The sequence below is a fragment of the Microcaecilia unicolor genome, chromosome 9 (genome assembly GCF_901765095.1).
Source record: "Microcaecilia unicolor chromosome 9, aMicUni1.1, whole genome shotgun sequence".
Lineage (NCBI taxonomy): Eukaryota > Metazoa > Chordata > Amphibia > Gymnophiona > Siphonopidae > Microcaecilia > Microcaecilia unicolor.
The window spans coordinates 82,213,594-82,238,588 of record NC_044039.1 but is presented as its reverse complement, the minus strand read 5'-3'; the positions used below and the strand labels follow the sequence as shown (position 1 = coordinate 82,238,588).

The following is a 24,995-nucleotide window of genomic DNA, read 5'->3' as shown; positions in this document are numbered from 1 at the left end:
ATTTGGAATGATCGTCCCATGGTCAAACTGGATCGGATTGTCCACCACTGAAGAGAATTCCAAAAGTCGGTGGACAGTTGGATTACATCCTTCACATTCCCCGCAGCTTGATACCACTGGGAAGCTAGGGTTCATTGAGCTGATATCCTACGTAGATGTGTCATGGGTGTTACATGAACTGTGGAGGCCATGTGCCCCAAGAGTCTCAACATCTGCCGAGCTGTGACCTGCTGAGACGCTCAAACTGTGGACACCAGGGACAGGAGGTTGTTTGCCCGTGTGTCGGGGAAATAAGCTCGAGCTGTCTTCGTGTCCAGCAGTGCTCCAATGAACTCCAATTCTTGAACAGGAGTGAGACGGGACTTGGTGTAATTTATTACAAACCTTAGTAGCTCCAGCACCTGAATATTCATTTGCATGGACTCCCGAGCACTGTCCTCTGAGGTGTTCTTCACCAGTCAATCGTCGAGATAAGGGAACACATGCACTCTCAGTCTGCATAGCGACACTGTGACTACTGCTTGGCACTTTGTAAATACTCTGGGCGGAGATGCCAGGCCAAAGGGCAGTAGTACTACTACTACTTATTTCTATAGCACTACTAGATGTATGCAGCACTGTACACTTGAACATGAAAAGACAGTCCCTGCTTGAAAGAGCTTTTAGCCTAGATTTGAAGACGGCCAGAGATGGAGCATGACATACCGGCTCAGGAAGTTTATTCCAGGCATATGGTGCAGCAAGATAAAAGGAATGGAGTCTGGAGTTAGCGGTGGAGGAGAAGGGTGCAGATAAGAGAGATTTACCCAGTGAACGGAGTTCCCTGGGAGGAGTGTAGGGAGAGATGAGAGTGGAGAGATACTGAGAACCTGCAGAGTGAATGCACTTATAAGTCGAAAGAGGAGTTTGAACTGTGTGCGGAAACGGATAGGGAGCCAGTACATGGTACTGAAAGTGCTGTGTTCCCAGCCGAAACTGAAGATACTTTCTGTGAGCTGGAAATATTGAGATATGTGTGTAAGCATCCTCATAGTCCAGAGAGCATAGCCAATCGTTTTTCTGAATCATGGGAAGAAGGGTGCCCAGGGAAACCATCCTGAACTTTTCTCGGACTAGAAATTTGTTCAGGGCCCTTAGGTCTAGGATGGGACGCATCCCCCCTGTTTTCTTTTGCACAAGGAAACACCTGGAATAGAATCCCAGCCCTATGGTGGAACGGGTTCGACCGCATGGGCCTTTAGAAGGGCGTTCTTCTGAAAGTACCTGCTTGTACTGGGGGCTGTATGAATGAGCTCCTGGTGGACAATTTGGAGGTTTGGATTCCAGATTGAGGGTGTATCCTAACTGGACTATTTGAAGAACCCACCGTTCGGAGGTTATGAGGGCACCTTTGGTGAAAAAACATTAACCTCCCACCAACTGGCAAGTTGTCCAGTACAGACACTTCTTCTGTGGCTATGCTTCAGTGGAGCCAGTCAAAAGCCCGTCCCTTGCTTTTGCTGGGGAGCAGCAGGGGCCTTAGGCACACGCTGTTGACGAGAACAAGCACGCTAGGGCTGAGCCTGAATAGGCTTTCGGAACGCCAGAGTGTACCTACGCCTAGCACAGGAAGAGGGAGCACTCCGCGCTCCCCAAAAAACCCTCCTGGTTGAGGAGCGTGTAGCAGAAGGCGCCCAGTGGGAGAGAGAAGCCATAGCATCATTGTGCTTTTTGATCTGGTCAACCAGATCTTCCACCTTCTCTCCGAAAAGATTATGCCCCTGGCAAGGTACATCTGCCATCCTCTGCTGGACCGAATAATCCAGGTCAGAGACACGCAGCCATACCATGAGCAGCGATTCTGGATGCCACATCAAAAGTAGTAAACGCCCCTGGCCAGGAATTTATGACACGTCTTCTGCTGCCTGACCACCTGGCAAAAAGGCTCAGCCTGCTCCAGAGGGAGGGCATCGACCAAGGTAGACAGCTGCCTCACCGAGTTCCACAAGTGAACGCTCGTGAAGAGCTGGTAAGATTGAATATGGGCAGCGACCATAGCGGCCTGATAACGTCTTCCTCCCAAAAGAGTCCAAGGTCCTGGCTTCTCTGCCTGGGGGCGCCGAGACATAGAGGCATATTTTCAAAGCACTTAGCCTTCCAAAGTTCCATAGAGACCTATGGAACTTTGGAAGGCTAAGTGCTTTGAAAATATGCCTCATAGTCTCTAGTACTCTTGGCTCTCTTGAGGGCGGAGTCCACCACCATGGAATTGTGGGGTAACTGAGACCTCATCAACCCAGGTTCAACATGGATCCAATACTGAGAATCAGTCTTATTCGGGATCAAGGGAGCAGACAGAGGGAACGACCAGTTTCGCCCTGGGCTCAATCTCCACTTCCAGAGGGAATGGAATGGCTTAGCCATACCCGCACAAATGAGGTAAAGGAGAAGCTCTCAGGAGGAGACAGTCTTCTTGCAGGTGGAGGGGAAGGTTCAGAGGGAATCCCAAAAGACTCATCAGAGGAGAAGTACCTGGGATCTTCCTCTGACTCCCATGAGTGCTCCTCTTCAGTATCGGAAAGCAATTCCCTAAGGGAGATCGAGACTGAGCCTGCCTCGACGTCAAGGACCGACGTCCTCGATGGTGATGTCAAGAGGCCGACGCCCGCATGAACTGCGGTGGAGCTTCCTCCACCAACGCTGATGGGGAGTTGACCTGTGTGGCAGCCGACACTGGTGCCACAAGCGCCACCAAGGACAGCGACCTCACCGCAGGTGAAGGGCCAGACGCCACTGCAGCAGACGGCATGGGAGACACACGTACTCCCGACGCCGAAGCAGAATGGTGCAGCAGTCCACGTACGCGCGGTGCATGCGTGCCAGAAGGCTCTGGCAACGTTTTTTCTTTTTGCTATTGCAAATGCCGGTTCCCGGGCCGACGCGAACATTGACCCACTTGTGAGGATAATACAGCCTGCTTGTCCTCTGAGAAAGACAGTTTCCTAAAATTACCTGGACAAGCTTATCTAGATAACTATGACCAGGTACATTCAATGGTCAGACTTACTGAATTAAGTCTGCTGAATATCTGACTACAGTTATCTAGATAATTAGTCCTTATATTTCTAATATTGCAAAACTTCTGCAGCAACATGAGAAGCCTAGTTCTCACAATCACAATACTGGAATAAATTATTCATATTGGGGTCAATATTCAAATATGTTTAAATGGGCAAGAGAGGCTCCTGCCCAGTTAAACCTCGTTGAGCTGGCTGGCTGCTTATATTCAGTGGTGCTTAACCAGGTAGTGCTGCTGAATATCCTCTCTAACTGGCCATTCCATAACCAGATAAGTTAGGGGTGGTCTGGGGGCAGACTTTGGGCAGAGCCACTAATTAGCCGGTTAGAAAATACTACTGCTAACCTGCTAACAAGTGGATAAAGTAGACCAACAAATATGCTGTTGTAATTTTATCTGCCAAGTGAACTGGGCACCAGTCTGAATGTTGGCCAGTACCAGGGTAATTTACAGGTTGCTGTGCTAAGCCAGATAATTCAATGCCAGAGGCCAGACATGCCCTGGCATTGAATATCTGAGGTTAGTTCAGCCTGTGGCTGTGAGCGGCTTACAAGCTGCTTACCACCGCAAGCTGAATATTGTGCCCATTATTTTTTATCAGGCGCTGTTTCGAAAAATTACACCGTCCAATGGCGCATGATTATTTATTGTAATAGTCTTAACAAAAAATGTGTTGGTGTACCCATAAAATCAGACCTTGAGATTTACAAATAACTGACAACTTACCACTTTTTCTCATTACTAGAACATCACCACACTCATCTTCAATTGGCAAAAATATCTCAGGAACGACAATAAGAATTCGTCTCTTTGGGGGTGGATTGATGTTCCATATGCATTCAGTGTTAGCTGGGTAATCTCCAGGGTAATTGGGTGATTCCATAAATCCAGTGTAATCACCAAGTTCACCTCCACACTGCTGGTCTATGAAAAATCAGAATTGATAACTGCACAAGACATAAACCCCTAAGTAACAGGATAGAACTATTTTTCATCCAGGCAGGATCCCAATGTGTTTTATATTTGTGATATTTCAAAAATTAAGGTGTAATAATTTGTGGGTGAATGGCACTATATTTATTTATCAGGATTTGATAGATAACTATTACGGTTTACAAACCAAAGAGCCAAGTGTACAATTAACATTTCACAAGGCAAAAAACAAATAATAAAGCAAAAATAGGATATTGGGCAACCCCCAAAAAGCAAAGGAACGTACAGAACAACAATTTTCCCATAAGACAAAAACAAATGTGAGACAAGTGTAAAAGTTTAACATCTGCCAAAAGATATCCAAAGGGTTAAAAACTAAGGGGTCCTTTTGCAAAGGCGTGTTGAAAAATGGCTTGCGGTAGTGTAGGTGTGGGTTGTAGCATGGGTGTGTAGCATGCCTGTAAAAAAGGCCTCTTTTTTTTTTTTGCTGAAAACGGACGTGCTGCAAAATCAAAATTGCCCCTTGTCCATTTTGGGTCTGAGACCTTACTGCCAGCCATAGACCACCCCACAAGCCTTGAGCATTTCACACAGTGGTCAGACGTACATATCAAGAACTACTGCAGATAATGCTAACCCTTGTGGTAGCCTACAAGGGACCAATTCCAATTGGGATACTTTAGCTTTCACCTGCATTTATTGAATACAATTTTCCAAAAATATCTTAAAATACAGGGGAATAAGAGGACCTACACCAATCTCCACCTATCTAGACAATAAAATCTAATGCTCTACTCTACTGTATCAAACACAGAGGTGATATCTAAAAATATCATCACCATGAATTTATGATAAAAGATAATCAAAAATAATTGCTAATAAAGATTAAGTCCCATGCACAATATGAAAACCATATTGATTCATATCAAGTATCTTGTTCTTGTACAAAAATGTTTGAAGCTGCAATAATAAAGCTTGTTCAATCAATTTAGCCAGAAAAGGGGGGGGGGGGGGGGGGCTGGAAATAGGTCTATACCTATTTGGATCAGAAATATCAAATTATACATTTTTAAGAACAGGCTGAACACTACCACACTACAAAGATGACAGCATTAAATCCTCCATCAAAGAGTAGGATGCAAAATGAGCCAAAAAAGAAACCACCTGCACCATCATCTTCCTTAAACTAAAGAGAAATTATCAAGTACTCACATGGTAGAATTCATCTTTCTAACTAAATGTTCAATATCCTGTGAGGGAACTGGACCAAATGCATCCTGACAAGAACTAGTCAGAGGACCAGCTGTATCAGTCATAGCTGGGACAACTATATCTACCCATTTAACAATATTTTTCCCTTTTCTCCAAAAAATATCTGCCAAAACCTGAAGCTCAGGCATTGATGTTTACTGGAGAGTCTTGATCAAATTATGGTTATGTTTATTCCACACTTGATATATGCACTACCTCAAAAAGATCTCAAGGGTAAGATAAACAGCATCTATTCTTATTTGAAAAATCTCCTCTTTGCTTTCTCAACCTCCTGCTGATATACAGTAATCACAATTATACTAAATAAGCAAAGTTAAGGGAAAGGGAAATGGGACTTGATATACCACCTTTCTGAGGTTTTTTTGCAACTACATTCAAAGCAGTTTACATATATTCAGGTACTTATTTTGTACCAGGGGCAATGGAGGGTTAAGTGACTTGCCCAGAGTCACAAGGAGCTGCAGTGGGAATTGAACTCAGTTCCCCAGGATCAAAGTCCACTCACTAACCACTAGGCTACTCAGTGGTATGCTAGAAAATTTTTTACAACAGGCTCTCTCTCTGGGCATAGCCAGCCCTACAATGTGTGTGTGGGGGGGGGGGGGGGGGGGGGGGAGGCCGAGGTGGATTAGAGGGCAACACACTGCTCACTCTCCCCTCCGGCCCCCATGCGAGCATGCAAGGCATACCTTTGCTGGCAGGGATGCTGACTATCTTTCTCTTTTGATCTAGGCACAGGAAAAAAAAGATTTTAAATGCTCCCAGATTGCAACCTAATTCATGTTTAATGTGGGAATATAAATGTCATAAATAACTTGAAATAAGTAAATAAATAGATAGAAATTCTGGATGTTGAGCACCTGATTCTCATAATATGGTATCTGTTTTAGTGGCTCTTTCCAGGAGAAAAAAAAATATCTGCATGAATACAATACGTGCTAGAGTGGCTCTAAAACCAGCCCCTCCTCTAAATGACACACTAATTACGATTTATAACAATTTACTACTCTACCTATGAAAAGCTGGCATGTTTGAATATATAAGTGAGATTAAATAAACACGCTACCAACATTAAAGAACAACAACATGGATGCAGCAGCTCAAAGGACTGTTTGCTTTGTTTGGGATGATGGCTGAGCGGGGTAGGGGAAAGAGACAAACCTCTGAGGAATCTTGACTTAATATGTCTTCTGTTCTCAATCTAACCTCTTTGAGCTGCAGCCCTGCAATCTTTTTTTTCTGTTTTTGCTGCCACTGCTGAAAAAGCAGCAGTGGTGGCCGCAGCAGTGGGAGGTTGGGTGGGAATGGGTTGAGCCTGGTGTGCCTCCTAGTCCTTCCATTCCAACGCCTGTGCTCTTGTCTCTATGATACTCGATAATTGAATCTTGAGCATTGTAATCAAAATACACCTTCAATGTCTGAGCTCCAAACCACCTCCAGTTCCACAAGACCTTGTTTCGCTGTCTTCCTCGGGAACCAGCATTGGAAACTTTATCATGGCATCCTCATGAGACCACTGCAAGGGGTCCCTAGCACCTTTGAGCCTGGCACCAGCAGGGTGGGAATGACTGGGGATTGTTCCCGATGATATGAGTGGAGCTTCGGAGGAAGGAGGAATTGATGCGAGGAGGCTTATGATCAGCTGGGCTTTTCGAGGTAGGGAAAGTGATATGGGGAGAGCTAGAGCAGCAAAATAATGCCTAGCCCCTTTAAGATGTGGCCCTGGAGTATTGGGTTAGCGGCCCAAGTTCCTAGACAGTATGATTAATGCTGCTTGTGAGGTTGATCACAAGCGATGTTATTCATGTACAGCAGAACTGCCACAGGTTACTGACTCCTGCAGCCCAACTTTTACCACAACTTAAAAACTACCCCCCTTAATGTGTAAAAGGGGTACTGTGCACAGATATATTCAGGGACATACCATGAAGACATTTGACACAGATACCATCTCCTTGACAGAAATATACATCCAGGAAAAAGTGCAATAGAAGCTTTCTACTTTTGCAGTCATTTCCTCTAGAGTTTTAGCACAGTTCTTATCTTGAATTTAAAGATACTCTCTCTCGCCAACAAGAGTTGTACTGGTATATAATGACGACATTAAACCAATCATGTAACCCAAACAATGCAAACTAGCGAGATGATGATTGTACACTGTTTGAAAAGAAACACAAATAAAGACTTAATAAAAAGATACATTAGATAGACTGCAGTAGAAATAATAGATTGATAGATAAGGTACGATGCAATGAAATAGTTCGATACATCACTGTTGCCGGCTTCCTTTTGTTATGACTCTGCTCCGGTATCATGCTCTCATTCATCTCGCCCCCTGGTGGTCAGACCTGGTGGTCGCAATGGACTGTCTGTTTATGGTTTTCCCGGTTCCAGAAGTCATGCCGGTCCGGTCTCGAGACTTTTTGGAACTCAGCTGTTTCCGTACCTGGTGAACTCCCTGGCTGTTGGCCTTTATTAACCACCTGGAAGTGTTTCTAGTTTGCCTTGCAATGGAGGTCCTCAGAGGTGTGTCTTCTGCGGTTGTTTGTTGCTGTGCTTTCCCTGCTACTTTCAGTTTCTGCCTTTGAACCTTTGCCTGGACCTGGACTTTGACTTTGTTTGCTGCCTGCCTTTGAAACTTTGCCTGGACCTGGACTTTGACTTTGTTTGCCGCCTGACTTGGAACCAGTGCCTGGAGCTGGACCTTGACTTTGTTTGCCTGGCCCCGGTTCTGCTAAGTTCGTGGACTGTCTTCCTGCTCCCTGCTGTGGCTTCTGTTCCGGTGGGTGTTCCTCCTGCCGCTGCCGCCCTCGGCAGTAGCCCAAAGGCTCACTATCCAGTGTTTCGTGTGAAGCGTGACAGATTGCAAGGCCATGAGCTCGGAAGAATCACCCGCCGGTGTGATAGCACACCTTTATAAGCTCTATAACGAAGTGAATGCACAGGTACAGTTGTTAAGCCAATATGTTCACCTTAACCCCCCAGAACCTAGGACATCTTCCGGGGTGGCTCCTCCAGATTCAGACTCAGGACCGGCGGCAGCTCTGGTAAGGCCAGGTATCCGTCTGGTCACCCCCAAGATATGATGGGAATTCTAAAGACTGTAGGGGTTTTCTCAATCAGTGTGCTATAATTTTTGAGCTTCAAGCTCGGGACTTTCCTACTGAAAGAACTCAGATAGCCTATATTATGTCGCTATTGTCTGGACAGGCCTGGGCATCCCCTTTGTGGGAGAAGAATGACCCAGTGACCCATGACCTCCGCAATTTCCTGGATCAATTTAGACGAGTGTTTGAGGAGCCCGGAAAAGTTACCTCCGCAACGTCAGCACTTTTGAGATTAAAGCAGGGAATGCAGACTTTGGGCGACCATGCCATTCAGTTCCGCACCCTGGCTTCTGAGTTAACTTGGAATAATGAGAGCCTGGTCGCGACCTTTTGGCAGGGTTTGGCGCCCCAAATTATGGATAAGCTAGCTATCGTGATCTTCCTATTGGATTGGATGACTTGATTAGACTTTGCACTACAATTGATATTCGGTTCCAGGTGTGTAACCGAGAACGGCGCTCCACAGAAAGGGTGGGAACCAAAACACCTAGTCTTCAGGCTGTGCCCCCGGTGTCTAAAGGCCAGGAGGCTTCTCCACTACCACCCGCGGAACCCATGCAATTAGGACACACTTCCCTCACCATGCAGGAGAAACAGAGACGTCGGAGTCTCAACCTTTGTCTGTATTGTGGTGATACTGGACATTATGTGGCCAGGTGCCCTCTTAAACCGGCACCCCTGGATCAGGGTTTGACAGCAGTCACTATAGTAAGCCTATCTCCTGGCATTCTACGTACTCAATTCTTGGTGCCAGCTATGCTCAATCTGGGTCACAAGAGGGAACCAACTGAAGTTTTCCTGGACTCTGGGGCCGGTGGAAACTTTATAGCCGAGGCCCTGGTTCATCAACTGAACATTCCTACACAGGAACTACCTAAGACCATGCCGCTTTTTTCAGTTTATGGACGCATTCAAGGTTATGTAAACACCCAGACGGGTCCGGTGAGCTTATGTATTGGGGATCACAGAGAAGACATTTCCTTTTACGTCCTCCAGTCAGCCGTGCAACCCATTGTGTTGGGTCTACCGTGGTTACAGAGCCACAATCCGATCCTAGACTGGGAGAAGGGTGGGATCTTGGACTGGGGTAAGTCCTGCAGGAAGGATTGCCTCATGTCGGATCATGGTGAGATGGACAGCGAACGGCAAGACCAAGAATCAGATGCCTGGACTGATATTAGTGACTCACAGTCCCAGAACTCGGATGTTGCTGGAATGGGTCTGCACTGTGTCTGCATGGCGCCTCCGATCAGCCAGTTCCAAGCTGGAGTTGGCAAGGCGTCCAAACCCCAGAGTTTCGCCATCAGGAGCGCTAAGAAGACCCCTCGGGGCGGGTTATCCTATACCTCTCCTCGAGGATAGGATTCAGGTCTTAAGGCTCAGGACCGCCATGATGTTCGGAAGTCTCAGGGCTCACAGAGGAGTCCCCAGCGAATCATGGCGGGTAGCCCTGCTTCGGTGCTGGGCACTCGGGCCAACTCGGTGTACAAGCTCCAGTCTGGTTTACAATCGACCGTATCACGACCCATGCCTAGTACAGGGATTATGGATCACTCGCTCAAACTCAACAACAGATTCCATCAGAGATATCCATGGAGACCTAGATCACCCGAGGGGTCCGGGGGGGGGGGGGGCCTTGAGAGGGAGGTACTATTATGACTCTGCCCCGGTATCATGCTCTCATTCATCTCGCCCCCTGGTGGTCGCAATGGACTGTCTGTTGATGGTTTTCCCGGTTCCAGAAGTCATGCTGGTCCGGACCGGATTTTCTAACCTGCCAGTTGGTCTCGAGACTTTTTGGAACTCAGCTGTTTCCGTACCTGGTGAACTCCCTGGCTGTTGGCCTTTATTAACCACCTGGAAGTGTTTCTAGTTTGCCTTGCAACGGAGGTCCTCAGAGGTGTGTCTTCTGCGGTTGTTTGTTGCTGTGCTTTCCCTGCTACTTTCAGTTTCTGCCTTTGAACCTTTGCCTGGACCTGGACTTTGTTTGCTGCCTGACTTGGAACCCGTGCCTGGAGCTGGACCTTGGCTTTGTTTGCCTGGCCCCGGTTCTGCTGGGTTCGTGGACTGTCTTCCTGCTCCCTGCTGTGGCTTCTGTTCCGGTGGGTGTCCCTCCTGCCGCTGCCGCCCTCGGCAGTAGCCCAAGGGCTCACTATCCAGTGTTTCGTGTGAAGCGTGACATCTTTCTTCTCCCGGGCCAGTACTTCGGTGGCCTGAAGCAAGAACATTGAGCTGCGATCCTCATGCTTGTGGCAGGGCAAAACAAAAAACAGTATGAAACCATTCGCGGGGCTGTAGCCCTGCATGCGCTGCTGCCAGCTTCCTTCCTCCTCCCTCCCCTCAGGATGTAACTTCCTGTTTTGGAGAGGGAGGAGGAAGGGAGCCGGCAGCAGGCTGCGCAGCACACGCAGGGCTATGACCCCGCGCAGGGTTTCAAAGTGTTTTTTGTTTTGCTGCTAGGGTCGGACTCTGAGTGAGACGTCCAGCCACAGGGCAGCTGGAGCTGACGCTGCCAGGAAGGGACTTGAGCCACCCCAGCCTAAATTATGGGAGCCAGTTGTTAAAGTTTAATAACCGGCTCCCAAAATTCATTAAAAAATAACAAACGGCTCTGGTGAGCCGGTGCGAGCCGGCTCCAGCACACCACTGAGGCTAGTCCTCCAGAACAGATTTTCTGCATACACACTCAGCCCTTCACAAATTAACCTGTTTAAGAGGTGCAGTGTCTTCCAAATGTCATCTATACGACTAATCCAGGCCTCATCAAGATCATCCACAGAACCTACAAGTGAGGACTACATTCTATATATCACATCTAAAAAATCGTCGCTGAAACAAAATATACCTAAATTTCTGCGAAGTTTATAAAATACGCTGTGCACCTGTCCGACCGACTAAATTTAATCATGGGCAGTTACACCAAGTAAAACTTGGTGTAAATGCATATGCCTAAATTAGGTGTGGACCAGGTATACTCTATACCTGGTCCATGAACAATCTAACCAGCTTCCGCAAAGCTTTGAAAACACACCTCTTTAACAAAGCTTACAAAAGTCACCCTCAATGACACAAATCATCCCCTAAACCACTCAAACACACCTAAAACACTTCTCACACAACCTACCCAACTCCCGTCCATCTAAATCCTCTTTTACCTCAGCCTATGATCAACTGTATTTAATTCATGTATTGACTTTATCATAACCCTACTCTGTAAGCCACATTGAGCCTGCAAAAAGGTGGGAAAATGTGCAGTACAAATGCAATAAATAATAATAATAATAAAATGTGCATGGATTTTAGAAATGCCCATGACCCACCCATTCAATGTCCACGCCCCATTTTCAACAATGTAACTTAGAATTTACAAGCATTACATTATAGAATATGCTTAGACAGCTGTGAATGTAAATTCTAATTAATGCGATGTGTCAATAATTGCTTGTTAATTGGCAATTATCTGCACTGACTGGCTTGTTAACTAATTAAAGTTGCACATGCAAATGCAGAATATGACTGGATTTGCACACGCAACTTAAGTCACGCTATATAGAATCTGGGGGTGAATGTAGTGAATAGGACACATCTCTAGCTTGACAGTGACATTTAAACACTGCCAGATCCACAGGTTTCCAAGGTGGGAGGATTCAATTTTCCAGGGCCTTTACCATGTCTGAATGAGGGCAATTCCAATTCTCTTTTAGAGCAAAAATGCTTACATTTATTTGGAGAAGCATGTTTAATTATGATCATAAATAATTTTATGAGGATAAATAATTATGATCAGTACTAATTTTTAAAAATAATTATTCAAAATATTTACATAGAAAATACAGCTTTAAAATGTTTGAATATATGCAGAAAAGCAAAATAAAGAACCAGAGAGCTTAGTAAAAGGACAAAATAATCTACAGCAATATTTTTTTTTACACATTTTTAAACAATCTGTAAAGAAAAACTGTATAACATACTTTTGCAGTGGGTTACATTTGTGGAGCCATCAAAATCTGTACTGGTATTCCCTGGGCAGGTTATGCAATAATTCTGTCCAAATTCTGGTTGGTATGCTCCAATAGGACATCTAATACATCTGTGCGTTGTGGAGTTGTAATAATGGCCAGGAGAGCAATGAACTGCAAAGACAGTTTCATAAGAAAAAATAAAACATTAGAACATGAACAGAAATCAAAGGGAAGTATTCAAGCTGAAAATTCAAAGATGCTAATTGTTTTATATAGAAGACAACTTTTCAAAATATTAGGGGTGCTCAACTCAAAGTACCCTCACCATAAAAAAAAAGCATGGTGAGTTATGGGCACATCTGACATAAGTTGTAGTTGAATGAAGAGCAGAGCAGATGATGCATACACGCTCTCAGGACCCACATGGCCAAAAGAAGAGCCAGGGAAGCACTGAAAGAACCACCAGTCTTTCCATCTTTGACATCAGCTCATCCCCACCAGTTAAATCCCCACTTCATTGTTGTTTCCTAAAAAGCCCATCTACACTACACTCTCTTTCCTTTCTAGTTCAATCTGAACCATCTATGCCACCTACACTCTCTTCCTCCCAGTCAGTCCTCTTCCCCACCCAACGTCTCATGAGGCTGCTGCTTGGCAGACGTTTTGAAGTGGCACTGGGAACAAGACAGTCTGCAGATGTGCCGGGAAGGAAAGAGGGGGCTCTTTCCTGCCCTGAAGAGGTCAATACACCACTAGGGCACCACAATAAGGTAGGGGAGGGGAGGATAAGACACTCTGAGGCACGCCTGCCCGTCTGCCTGCCTGCCCTTTTGTATGCAAATCCGGACAAATGGGCAGACTGGCAAAACCCACCCAGTTGCCTGGCTGTATCCTCAAAAACAGGACATGTCTGGGTAAAACCGGATGTATGGTAACCCTAACTTCATCCTAAATTAAAAATAAAATTCTTTTCACTACTACCTTTGTTGTCTGGCCATTTCATTTTTTTTCTAATCATGTAGGTTCCAGTATCTGGTTACTGCTTTCACATCTTCTCTCAGATGTTTTTCTGGGGTTTCCTGTTCATTTGTTATTCATCTCCTCCTGTCTTCTTCCCTTCCTCCACTATATCCATCTCTGACACTGATCTTTCTCTTTCAGCATTCTATTTGTCTGTCTTTCTGACCATTCAGATTTCATTCATTCTTACTATCCAGTCTTCAATTTTCCTTTTTTCGCTGCATGTACCTACAGCTTTCCATGTCTTTCCCTCTCCCAGGCCCTCCCATTCCCCTTCCTCTTAGTTCCCAGTCTTTCATTTACTCTCCTCTTGCCAATATCTCCACTCTTGTCTCTTTTTCCCACTGCCAATCAGCAATGACCCATATCTCTCTCTTTTCCCCCTCCAGCATCACATCCCTCTCTCTCTCTCTTTTCTCCCTCGTCCAACATTTCCCCATTCTCTCTCTGTCTCTTCTCTCCCATCCAGCATTACCCCATCTCTCTCTCTCCTCCCTCACCCAGCATTTCCCTGTTTCTCTCTCTCTTCTCCAGCATTACCCCATGTTTCTCTCTCTCTCTCTCTCTCTCTTCTCTCCATCTACCATTACCCATCTTTCTTCTCTCCCATCCAGCATTACCCTGTAGACTCTGTCTCTTCTCCCCCATCCAGCATTACCCCATCTTTCCCTTCTCCTGATCTAGCATTAACCCATCTCTCTTCTCCCACATTCAACATTACCCCGTTCTCTGTCTCTTCTAGCGCATTCAGCATTACCCAGCATGTCTCTGTCTCTTTCTCTCTCCCTCCTCCTCATCCAGCATTACCCCATTCTCTCTCTATCTCTTCTTCCCAAACAGCATTATCCTGTTGTTCTCTCTGTGTCTCTTCAACCCATCTAGCATTACCTCTTTCTCTCTCTCTCCTCCCCCATCCAGCATTACTCCATTCTCTTTCTGTGTGTCTCTGTCTATTTTCCTCTCTTTCTCTGCGCCCTCACAATTCAGCATCACCTGCTTTCTATCTCGCCTTCTCCTGTTACAGTCTTCCCTATTCAGAGCAGACAATGGCAAAAACAATGTGAAGCCATGTGGAACCAGCTTCCTGCATCTGCTGCTGCTAGCTCTGCTGTTCACAAGCCCTTTGACACAGGAAGTTTACATCGAGGGGGCATGACTGGCGGAGCTGACGGCAGCACGAGCAGGAAACTGGTCTTGCAGTCTTCACCTTGCTGTTACCACTTCCACTGATGCCAACCTGGGAAGAGAATGGGCTCTGTATCACAGGCTACAGGAGGGGAACTGGGGAAGGTCACAGTTGGAGCTGGAGAGGCTTAGCCTCCCCAAGCCTCTTAAACCAGGTGCCTATGTCCACAGCTGTACCTAAGGCACAGAGCACTCTGGGGGGGTACTGGAGCAGGTAAGTGCTGAGACCCTAAAAGAGAAAGAAGGTACAACCCAGGTCTTGCATGTTGTCTGACTTGCCTGATCTAAGAGAAAGGGAGCACTGGGGAAGAGAGAGAGAGAGAGAGAGAGAGAGAGAGAGAGAGAGAGAGAGGTGATGCAGGACAGAATATTGGTTTGCCTACCAAAACCGACTGGCGCAAAGTAGGGATTAATCAATGTCCAGGAGCTAAACATAACTATGGAGGATTGAGACATAAGAACATAAACGTTGCCATACTGGGACAGACTGATAGGTCCATCAAGCCCAGTATCCTGTTTTCTACAGTGGCCAATCAAGGTCACAAGTACCTGGCAAGATCCAAAAGTAAAAAGATTTTATGCTGCTTGTCCTAGAATAAGCAGTGGATTTTCCCAAGTCATCATATGGACTTTTCTTTTAGGACATTATCCAAACCTTTTTTAAAACCCTGATAAGCTAACTGCTTTTGCCACATTCTCTGACAATGGTTCCAGAGTTTACTTACACGTGACTGTGAAGAATATTTTCTCCACTTTGTTTTAAATGTACTACTTAGTAGCTTCATTGAATGTCCTTGTATTTTTGAAACAGTAAACAAGCAATTCACGTCTACCTGTTCGATTCCACTCAGTATTTCATAGGCCCTTCTATCATTCTCCCCTCAGCCATTTCTCTCTCCAAGCTGCAAAAGCCATAGCCTCTTTACCCTTTCCTCATAGGGAAGTCATCCCATCACATTTGTCATTTTTGTCATCTGCTCTGTACCTTTTCTAATTCACTATATTTTTTTGAGATGCAATGACCAGAATTGCACACAGTATTGAGGTGTGGTCACACATAGATCGATACAAAGGCATTATAATATTTTCATTTTTGTTTACCATTCTCGTCATAATAATTCTTAACATTCAATTTGCTTTACTAGTCACCACTGTACACTAAGCAAAGGGTTTCAACATTTCATCAACGATGACACCTAGATCCTTTTTCTGGGCAGTGATTCTTAACGTGGAGCCTTGAATCATGTAGTTATAGTTGGGATTCCTCTTTCCTACATGCATCACTTTGCACTTGGTTACATTAAATACCACCTGCCATTTGGATGCCCAATCTCCCAGTCTTATAAGATCCTCTTGCAATTTTTCACAATCCTCTTACATAAATTACATAAAAGTAAGAGGAAAAGAAGGCCTCTCTGGTACTCGAATGTATTAGCTGAAAAGGTAAGGAAAGGAGGCGAGCTTTGCATGTTATAAGACGACTCAGAAAGATGAAGACAGGAGAGAATACCTAAATAAGTGAATAGAAGCTGGGAAAAGCTATCAGGAAAGCGAAGCGGCAAATGGAGGAAAAGATAGCTAATACGGTAAAATTGGGGGACAAGACCTTTTTCAGATATGTTAAGCGGACAAGAGGAGTGCCATAATAGCATTGTGTGGCTCAAAGCTGAGAGAGAGAAATATGTGGCAGATGATAAGGATAAAGCTGAACTACTAACAATTATTTTAAATAGAGCCTATTACAAATCTAAAATAGGACCAGATTACAAAGATTAGAAGAATATTTCCATCTAGTAAGTACGTTACTAGATACCTCTCAAATCACAGCAAATAATTCAGGCATCTCTCCTGCAGATGAAATGGCCAACTACTTCATGGAAAAAATAGTAAATTTACGTAATACACTTCCTAAACGCAACACTGATTTTGATAGCTTCATCAATGGTATGAATTCAACCAATGAAGAATATCCAGCTGACCACTACTGGTCTACATTTGCACAGACCACTGTTGAAGTTGTCACCAAAGCCATTTGGAAATTCTCCAAAAAACATTGTAAATTGGGTGCCTGTCCCAGCTACCTACTTAAATCTGCACCCAAGTGCTTCATTGAAGACCTTACATCTTACCTAAATTACATGCTCCAACAAGGCCTCTTCCCCGAGGATCATGGCAGTATCTTACTCACCCCAGTACCTAAAGACATAAAGAAAAAAACGAACGACCTAACTAATTATCGTCCTGTTGCATCCATTCCACTATAAGTTAAATTGATGGAAAGTATGGTGTGCAAACAACTAATGGATTACACAGACAAATTCTCATTACTGCACGAATCACAGTCAGGATTCCGCCCCTTACACAGTACGGAAACTGTACTAGTCACTCTTCTAGCAAAATTCAAACATGAAATTGCAATAGGTAAAAGTGTTTTCCTCCTCCAATTCGACATGTCAAGCATTCGATATGATAAACCACAGTATACTCATGTTTACTTGATCACCTCGGGATTGGAGGTAAAATATTTATGTGGATCAAGGGTTTCTTACCCACAAGAACATACCAAGTTAAATCAAATGCAAATATTTCATCACCGTGGAATGCACATTGTGGAGTACCCCAAGGTTCCCCACTATCACCAATTCTCTTCAATATAATGATGTCCCCATTGGCCAACTTTTTATCCAGTCAGAGCTTCCAATCGTTCATTTATGCTGATGATGTCACAATTTATATCCCCTTCAGACATGATCTCTCTGATATCTCCAATGACATCGCTCGTTGCTTGAACATCATGGATTCATGGCTAACTCATTTCAACTGAAATTAAACACCGAAAAAACACATTGTCTTATCCTCTCATCCCCATACAATAATTACAAGCCTACAACCCTAAACACTCCTGCTTATTCTCTCCCTATTTCTGATAGCCTTAAAATCTTAGGAGTTATTATTGATAGCCATCTTACACTAGAGAGCCAAGTTAATGCCAGTATAAAGAAGATGTTTCATTCTATGTGGAAACTTAAACGTATAAGACCTTACTTTCTGAGGGATATATTCCGTAACTTTTATCACTTGATAATCGAACTTTTTACCACTTGAATAAGTAACCACTCCGTTAATAATGATCAAGCACTATCACTTTAATCCTTATGTCAAATAAGGTCTATCTATAGTCGATGACCTAATGTATGTTACAATCTGTTACGTTCCTCACCTGATTCCAGGCCTGCGCGTCTGATTCACCGGCGAGGTGCGGTCCGGCAGAGCTAGCCGGCTTTTTGATGTTTCTCCAGGATGGGTCTGTTTCAGTTTCCCAAGTCTGGCAGCCGTCATCCGGCTTGGAGCACGGGCAGCGGCCATCTTGGCTAGCTCAGGAGGGGACGGCCATCTTGTATAAACGAGATCAGGAAGGAACTCCATATTTGGTCTTGGGAGGATTCTCCTATGGGGCAGCCATGTTGGCTTCACCTGAGTTTGGTTTGCTCAGATTGCTCCACTATTTAAAGCACTGCCTCCAGGCCTTCATTGCTTCGGCCTCATTTGTTCTGAGGAGTTGCTGTCGGAGTGCTGTTCACCGACTTCCTTCTGTTCCTGTTTTTCTGTGTACCAGACCTTGGCTAGTTTTCTCGGATTTCGCTTGTTTGCTGCCTGCCTTGACTTTGGACTGAATTGACTATTCTTTGCCTGTTGGAGTACTGGTTCTGGACTGTGTCTGTTTCCTGCTATCCTGGTCAGCGGCTGTGCAACCCCGCCGGTTCCTGAAGTCCCTGGTGGCCGCCTGCAGCTGGGGGCTCAACTCCCGGTGAACGGTGGTCGCTTCCCAGGTGAAGCTAGGGGTTGTCTGGCTGCCTGACCGAGTGCGGTGTCACTCAATCTCTGCTGTGCTCAGTCGGGGCACAGGGGCTCACTACTACCGGGTCATAACACAATCCTATCTATCACTCAGGAACTTATATGCTATACCATAATGTATTCTTGTTTACCATGTATGTATGCACCTTAATGCAATGCCTTTGTAACTCTGCTACCCAGAAATGGCAACCGCCATTACGGCAAATGTAAGCCACATTGAGCCTGCAAATCGGTGGGAAAATGTGGGATACAAATGCTACAAATAAATAAATAAACTTGACACAATCAATGGTATTGAGCCACACAGATTATTGCAATGGAATATATGCGGGTTGTAAAGTACAGCTTATGAAAAACTCCAGACAGCCCAAAACACAGCTGCCAGACTGATATTCAACAAAAAAGATTTGATAGCGCTAAACCTCTTCGATTGAAACTACAATGGCTCCCCTATCAAGGACCGTATTACTTTCAAAATTTGCTCTCTGGTCTACAAGATAATCTACGGTGATGCCCCAGGATATAAGATTGATTTAATAGATCTTCCAGCCAGAAACAGAATCAGTTCATCACGTACTTATTTGAACCTTCACTATCCAAGCTGCACTAGACTCAGATACAAATCAACCTACACATCCAATTTTTCTTACTTAAGCACGCAAATGTGGAATGCATTACCAAAGAGTGTGAAAACGATGAACGACCATCAAAACTTCAAGCGAACTTTAAAGACCTATCTGTTTTGCAAGGCCTACCCTATTGATTCTACTTAAATGCCTCAACTCTACAATGCATCTATACATACATTGCAATGGACATTTTATTTCTTATTTCCTTATCTCTTATTGTACCCAACCCCTACTTTACCTGACCCTTTTTCTAATTGTATTTGTTTAATACTTACCGTACTTGGCGTTCACCATTACGGTATTTTGTAAGCCACATTGAGCCTGCTAATATGTGGGAAATTGCGGGATACAAATGTTACAAATAAATAAATTTAACAACTTTGAATAGTTTTGTGTCATCAGCAAATTTTATTACCTCCTAGTTATTCCAGCTTCTAGATCATGTGTAAATATGTTAAAAGCAGCAGATCCAGCAACCATGGACATAGAAGTGTGCACTTATATCGATGCACTCACGCAGCCCACCTGATACAGATCCTGTGGCTAGAGTGAGAGGCTAGTCTAGGGAGCTAAGCCAGGGCTGCTTCTACATTATCCAGTACCCTATGAAAAAATGGTTTAGTGGTGGCAGTTTTGGCACAGTATGCATTCCTTTAATAGTAGTGATGACTCCAGCATAACATCCCTGCTTCTCACCAAGCATCCCTCTACTCTTCCTCCACTCACTCTGCCCAGCACTATTATCCTCCAATCTATTTTCTTTCACCCTTCCCATATGCCCCCTAATTCTATATATGGCACTAAAAATTATGCGCGCAAATTTGAGTATGTGCCCAATTTGCTCACACAATTTAATTGCATAATGAGACAATAAGCGCAGATAATTGGGTGCTAACAATTATTGGTGCTAATTGGCAATAATTAGAATATACATGTGCATGTTAATAGTTACTATTCTAAAAAGCTGTGCACATATATTTTTCTGTGCAGATCCGAAAAGGGGGCATGGAAATGGGAGGGGCATGGGCTGGTCAGGGGCATTCCTAGAATTTGCACACAGTGTTACAGAATAAGGCAGATCCGCACCTAAATTAGGTGCAAGTATTTACATCAGGTTGCACTTGGTGTAAATCCTCTTGCCTAAAATTGGGTGCAGATCCAGGTGCCAAATGCTATTCTATAAACAGCGCCCAACTTGGAGAGCCATTTACAGAATAGTGGTTGGCACTCTTCTTTTGTGTTGATTTTAGCTCATTATGTGCATAAACATGGGGGAGGGGGCATCAGCATGGTAGTACTCCCTCATTCATGACAACTTGTGTATCCACATAAGTCACACACCCCAAAAGCCTGAGCTTCAGGCAGAAGCTGAACAACATAGCTGTGCTGGGAGAAAGAAGGGAAGCCAAGACTCAGTAGCCAAGCTAGGAGGAAAACAACTAAAACAATGTATATAGTTTGGGGAGGGGTAGTGTACCCCTTGCTCCCTTTCAAGCTCCATCCACTTCTCTGGTCACCTTTCCTTGCTTCAGCCATCTTCCCTCTCTGTGTCCCTACCCGTCCCTCATGTTCAGCACCACCCTCTCTGCATCCCTATCCTCCCTCCAAGTTCAGCACCTTCCCTCTCTGAGTCCCTATCCATGTTCAGCATCTCCCCTTTCTGCATCTTATCTGTCTTCCATGTACAGCATCTCTCCCCCCATGTTCCTATGCTCCCCATGTTCAGCATCACTCCTCTGTCTCTATCCCCATATGTCCATCATCATTCTTTATGTCCCTATCGCCCCTCTATGTCCTTATCCCCCCATGTCCAGCATCATCCCTCTGTGCCCCATACCTATGCTCCCTTATGCCCAGCTTCTGCCCTATCCCTTTCCTGCTGCCCCGCATTTCCCCCAGGCCAACATCTCTCCCTCATGTCCCCACTCAGGTAAATCATTTCTCCTTCTCTCTTCCTCTCCCTCTAATGGCCCATTATCTCTCCTCCTTCTCCATACCCCCATGGTCCAGTTTCTCTCTCTCCCTCTTCATGGTCTTCCAAAGTTGTCTGTAGTCACAGGCAGAAGAAGCAGTTAAGACTGGATGTGTCCTTCCTCCTCTGATGCACCTTCCTATTTCCATGCAGGTGGAATGCAGCACACAGAAGGCCCCAGGGTTGGCCAGAGGTGGCCTGTCTTATCACTTCCTCTACCTGTGGCGGCAGGCAGGTTTAAAGAACTGCAGAGGAAGGAAAGAGATGAAGAGATGCTGGATCCATGAAGGGAGGGAGGAAAGGTGGGAGAGAGAGAGCGTGTCACAAAGAAAGACTGAACCAAGGGGGGGGGGGGGGGAGAGGGAGATGATACTGGATTGGGGAGAGAGAGAGAAAGAGACTGGACCTGGGGAAGAATAAGGACTTTTATGGTCAGGGTCCGCAAATGACAAGATGATTCAGATAGGCTGGAGTGGGCTTTGACAGCAACTCCAGTAGTTGGAATGTAAGGACAGAGCCGGGCGGACTTCTATGGTCTATGTCCCGGAAACACCAAAGAAAGACCATGATCAAGTATAACAAAGACACTTACCTATAGCAGGTATTCTCCAAGGACAGCAGGCCTTATATTCTCATATGTGAGTAACATGTTCCACGTTGCCCGGTCCGGAGCTTGTGACAAACTTTTACAGAGCTCTTTGGAGTGCTTGTAGTGCTCCACCATGCATGCGCAAGTGCCTTCCTGCCTGCTGTAAGAGTGCGGGACCATTAGTACAATACTAGAGCATAAAAGAAAAGAGGAGACAACTCCAAGGGGAGATGGGAGGGTATGTGAGAATATAAGGCCTGCTGTCCTTGGAGAATACTTGCTACAGGTAAGTATCTTGGCTTTCTCCAAGGACAAGCAGGCCTATGATTCTCACATGTGGGAATCCCTAGCTACCAGGCTCACTGAAAACAATAACCACTGGTCAACTGGACTATGCAATGGTGAGGTCAAACACAGATTAACCTAAAACTATATACAATCTGAGTGAGAGTTCAGCCTGGAACAGAACAAAATGGGCCCAGGAGGGTAGAGTTGGACTCTACACTCCAAACAAATTCTGCAGAACTATCTGTCTAAATAGACTGTCATGTCGAGTATCCTGCTCAAGGAAGTAGTGAGATGTGAGTGTGTGGACCAAAGACCATGTTGCAGCCTTGCAAATTTCAATTGAAGCAGACCTAAAACTACCGATGCAGCCATGGCCCTAACATTGTGAGCCTTGACATGACCATCAAGTGCCAGCCCAGCATGGGCATAAGTAAAAAAAATGCAATCTGCCAGCCAGTTGGAGATGGTGCATTTCCTGATGGTGACCCCCATCCTGTTGGGATCAAAAGAAACATAAAGCTGGGTGGACTGTCTGTAGGGCCTAGTGCGCTCCAAGTAAAAGGCCAATGTTCACTTGCAGTCCAAGGTGTGCACTGCGCTTTTGCCAGGATGGGCATGAGGTCGGGGAAAGAATGTTAGTAAGACAACCAACTGGTTCAGATGGAACTCTGACACTTTAGGAAGGAACTTAATGTGCGTGCGGAGAACTACTCTGTTGTGTTGAAACTTAGTATAAGGTGAATCCACTACTAAGGCCTGAAGCTCACTGACCCTGCGAGCTGAAGTAACAGCCACCAAAATATGGCCTTCCAGGTCAAGTACTTCAGATGATAGGAATCAAGCGGCTCAAAAGGAGTTTTCATCAGCTGGGTAAGTAAGACAATGAGGTCCCATGAGAAGGTGGAGGTTTGACAGGGGGCTTTGTCAATAGCAAACCTCTCATGAAGTGAAAAAATGGGCTGTCCAGAAATGGGCTTACCCTCTACATGGTGATGGTAAGCATTAATTGCACTGAGGTGAACTCTTACAGAGTTGGTTTTAAGACCAGACTTATAGAGGTGTAGAAGGTACTCAAGCAAGGCCTGTATAGGACAGAAAACTGGATCTAGGGCCCTGCCCTCACACCAGATGGCAAACCTTCTCAATTTGAAAGAGTAGCACCTCTTGCAGGAATCTTTCCTGGAATCCACCAAGATCTGGGAGACACCATAAGGAAGATGCAAGGAAGCAAATTCTAAGCTCTCAACATCCAGGCTGTGAGGGCCAGAGACTAGAGGTTGGGATACAGAAGACATCCCTTGTTCTGTGTGACGAGGGTAGGAAAACATTCCAATCTCCACGGTTCTTTGGAGGATAACTGCAGAAGCAGGGGGAACCAGATCTATCGTGGCCAATATGGAGAAATCAGAATCATGGTCCCACAGTCTTGCTTGAGCATCAGCGAAGTCTTCTCACCGAGAGGTATGGATATATGCATACAGAAGACCTGACCCCCAATGAAGGAGGAAGGCATCTGACACTAGTATATCATGGGCCTGAAGCATGGAGCAGAACTGAAGGACTTTATGTTGGATTGAGTGGCAAAGAGATTCACAGAGGGGGTGCCACTCACTTTGAAGACCTCACGGCCAATGTCCATGTTGAGTGACCCTGCTCAGTCTGTCGGCCTGACTGTTGGATGTGCCTGCCAGGTAAGTGGCCTTGAGGAACATTCCCTGCTGGACTTCCAATGCCACATCCCAATGGTCTCTTGACACAGAGGGTGTGATCCGGTGCCCCACTGCTTGTTGGTGTAATAGATGGCAACCTGATTGTTGGTTTGAATGAGTACAATTTGGTTGATCTGCTGATTTGTGAAAGCCTTTAGAGTGTTCCAGATCTCCTGGATGTCACGGTCTTACTGTGACTTCTGCAGTCCGAGGCTTCAGCTCAGTTCAGGGCCAATGTGAAACGGTAGCTTGCCCCCCTCCCTGTCAGCTGAGCGCCACCCTCCTAGGGTGCATGTGCATGCCACAGTCCTTAATTTTTTGGGCTAGCAGCGGGAACCTCCAGGAGAGCGTCCATGATGACGTCAAGGGTCTGGGCATATTTCACAGAAGCCCAGACCCTCTTACAGCACCTTTGCAACTCTGAGTTCCAGTCTCACTTTTTCCTAAGTTCAAGCCTCGCTTGTTTGTTCTTGTGTTCCAGCTGTGCTAGTTCCTGAGTTCCAGCCTCACTTGTTCCTGGGTTCCAGCCTTGCTAGTTACTGAGTTCCAGCCTTGCTCGTTACTGAATTCCAGTCTCGCTTGTTCCTGAGTTCCAGCTGTGTTAGCTCCTAAGTTCCAGCCTCACTCGTTCTTGAATTCCAGCCTTGCTCATTCCAGAGTTCCAGCCTTGCTCATTTTAAAGTTCCAGCCTTGCTCATTCCAGAGTTCCAGCTTTGCTATTTTCGAGTTCCAGCCTTGCTAGCTCCTGTGTACCTGCCTTGCTGAGTCCTGAGTTTCAGTTTCACCTAGCTTTTGAGTCCCTGCTTTATCTCCATTGCTTTGGATTTAGAGGTGACTTGTATGCCATAGTCAGGCCTATGACTGTGGCCCAAGGACTCACTACCCATGAACATAACAGCATGCAAATTCCATGAGCTCGACAGAGTCACCAGCCTTACAGTTGCTAACTTGCACTTCAGCTACAGCAACTATCTGGGGCTGTTGAAACACTAATACATCAGATGGACAATATTCAAGGGCCAGACACAGCCCCAGCAGCAGCTTCGCCCCCTGTTGCAGAACCTGGATCAGCTGCTCTCCCTGGTAGCACAGGAATCTGTGATGCTCCGCCTCCTCGATTTGATGGGAACCCCAAAACATGCTGGGGATTTCTGAATCAATGTCATACTATATTTGAATTACAAGTTAGAGACTTTGTGTCTGATAGGGTCAAAGTGGCCTATATTATTTCCCTTCTTACTGGTCCTGCCCTTGCCTGGGCCTCTGCTATCTGGGAGAGGAATGAGTCTATATCAGTGATGGCGAACCTTTTAGAGACCGAGTGCCCAAACAGCAACCCAAAATCGAATTATTTATTGCAAAGTGCCGGTACTCATTATGGGCGGGGTCACCACATATGACTCCACCCCTATG

The 24,995-nt window shown here is 45.4% G+C and overlaps 1 protein-coding gene across 1 annotated transcript in view; it reads right to left on the bottom strand.

The window, feature by feature from the left end:
- The window catches only part of SCUBE1 (signal peptide, CUB domain and EGF like domain containing 1), a 1,083,891-nt gene that overhangs the window by 59,377 nt on the left and 999,519 nt on the right, over positions 1-24,995 (bottom strand). The window contains 2 exon segments of the mRNA XM_030214211.1: positions 3,785-3,982; positions 12,342-12,503. Coding sequence (XP_030070071.1) covers positions 3,785-3,982; positions 12,342-12,503 — 360 coding nt within the window.